Raw genomic sequence first — 2,500 nt, forward strand, 5'->3', positions numbered from 1 at the left:
GAGGAGAGAGAGAGAGAGAGAGAGAGAGAGAGAGAAGAGATGAGAGATTCGCGTGAGGAGGAGACGAGGAGAGGGAGAGATGAGAGAGAGAGAGAGAGAGAGAGAGAGAAAAACTCTTCAATTGCAAGACTGCTGGAACATTTTCATGCTTGCTCTCAGATTTACAGTATACCATTCACTTTACACTGATTTACAGTATACCATTCACTTTACACTGATTTACAGTATACCATTCACTTTACACTGATTGCATTTTAATGCAATGACACCAACCCACCACTGGGGGGCAGGATAATGACTTCCATATTTTATTTAAATCCCTGCATCTCTGATGCAAACAGATTGACCTCATTTCTACTGTTAAAACGGTGGTCTGACAGAGGCACGCGTTACTCCGTTTTTTTTTTTGGGGGGGGGGGGGGGGGCACAGACACGAACACTGATTCTACAGCTGACGTTACACTGCAGCAGACAGGAGGTGAGTGGGTGTTATAACCTCTAACGATGTAAAACACCGTGACTGAGTCCCAGATGGCAGCCCAAATCAAATAAAATCAAATGTATTTATAAAGCCACACCCCTTTTATTTTTTTTACATCGGCAGATGTTGCAAAGTGCTTATACAGAAACCCTGCCTAAAAACAAACATCAACAGCAAGCAATGCAGATGTAGAAGCACTCTATAGTGAACTATTTTTGAAGGGGCCCTGGTCAAAAGTAGTGCACTATGAAGGGAATAGGGTGCCAATTGGGACACACCCTTGTTATTATCGTCATGCCTGCTCTACCCAGATGTGATATAACTGGACTCCAGCGGACAGACAGGGAGGACACTGAGGGACTATCTGATCTAAAAACACATGTGCTCCTAGTCTCCTACCAACGCATCTTCATCAATGGAGGTAGAATATAGGTCCGTCTTTACAGGTTGCCTTGTGAAAACTAAACTAACATATTATTCACACATCAACAACAATGTGATGTCACTACGCAGCCTCTTCAGTCACTTTTTAGTAGTGGAAATGTGTTAGCACTGTAGCTAACCAAACGCTATAAAACAAGTTAGCACTGTAGCTATCCAAACGCTACAAAACAAGTTAGCACTGTAGCTATCCAAACGCTACAAAACAAGTTAGCACTGTAGCTATCCAAACGCTACAAAACAAGTTAGCACTGTAGCTATCCAAACGCTACAAAACAAGTTAGCACTGTAGCTATCCAAACGCTACAAAACAAGTTAGCACTGTAGCTATCCAAACGCTACAAAACAAGTTAGCACTGTAGCTATCCAAACGCTACAAAACAAGTTAGCACTGTAGCTATCCAAACGCTACAAAACAAGTTAGCACTGTAGCTATCCAAACGCTACAAAACAAGTTAGCACTGTAGCTATCCAAACGCTACAAAACAAGTTAGCACTGTAGCTATCCAAACACTATAAAAAGCTTTAGCACTGTAGCTATCCAAACACTATAAAAAGCTGTAGCACTGTAGCTAACTAAACACTATAAAAAGCTTTAGCACTGTAGCTAACCAAACACGTTACCTTGGCCTGGGTTGTGACCCTACGTTACCTTGGCCTGGGTTGTGACCCTACATTACCTTGGCCTGGGTTGTGACCCTACGTTACCTTGGCCTGGGTTGTGACCCTACATTACCTTGGCCTGGGTTGTGACCCTACATTACCTTGGCCTGGGTTGTGACTCTACATTACCTTGGCCTGGGTTGTGACTCTACGTTACTTTGGCCTGGGTTATGACTCTACATTACCTAGGCCTGGGTTGTAACGCTACATTACCTTGGCCTGGGTTGTGACTCTACAGTACGTTACCTTGCCTGGGTTGTGACTCTACGTTACCTTGCCTGGGTTATGACTCTACATTACCTAGGCCTGGGTTGTAACGCTACATTACCTTGGCCTGGGTTGTAACTCTACATTACCTTGGCCTGGGTTGTGACCCTACATTACCCTTGGCCTGGGTTGTGACCCTACATTACCTTGGCCTGGGTTGTAACGCTACATTACCTTGGCCTGGGTTGTAACTCTACATTACCTTGGCCTGGGTTGTGCCTCTACATTACCTTGGCCTGGGTTGTGACTCTACGCTACCTTGGCCTGGGTTATAACTCTACATTACCTTGGCCTGGGTTATGACTCTACATTACCTTGGCCTGAGTTGTGACTCTACGTTACCTCGGCCTGGGTTGTGACTCTACGTTACCTTGGCCTGGTGCAGGTCCACTCCGTACATGGCTAGTTTCTTGGCGTTCTCCAGAAAGGCCATGTCTGCTTGTGCTGGACTCATCAACCTGTAGACGGGACAGACGCCATATTAGCAAGAAGCAATATGGTATCATACAGTAGCGTGAATGACTCTGGCATTACAGATTAATTATGAGTAGCACATTCCTGCTGTGACAATGATTCACATAACAATGATTTACATAACAATGATTTACATAACAATGATTTACATAATAGTGCACACAGGTGACCCTA

At 44.4% G+C, this 2,500-nt stretch overlaps 1 protein-coding gene across 1 annotated transcript in view; it reads right to left on the minus strand.

Moving 5' to 3' along the window:
- Nucleotides 1–2,213: 2,213 nt before the first annotated feature.
- LOC116353488 (protein 4.1-like) overlaps nt 2,214–2,500 on the minus strand; it is a 38,163-nt gene continuing 37,876 nt past the window's right edge. The window contains exon 9 of the mRNA XM_031789277.1: nt 2,214–2,310. Coding sequence (XP_031645137.1) covers nt 2,214–2,310 — 97 coding nt within the window. The remainder of the gene's footprint in view (nt 2,311–2,500) is intronic.

This window comes from Oncorhynchus kisutch, linkage group LG14, assembly GCF_002021735.2.
Source record: "Oncorhynchus kisutch isolate 150728-3 linkage group LG14, Okis_V2, whole genome shotgun sequence".
NCBI classification, from domain to species: domain Eukaryota; kingdom Metazoa; phylum Chordata; class Actinopteri; order Salmoniformes; family Salmonidae; genus Oncorhynchus; species Oncorhynchus kisutch.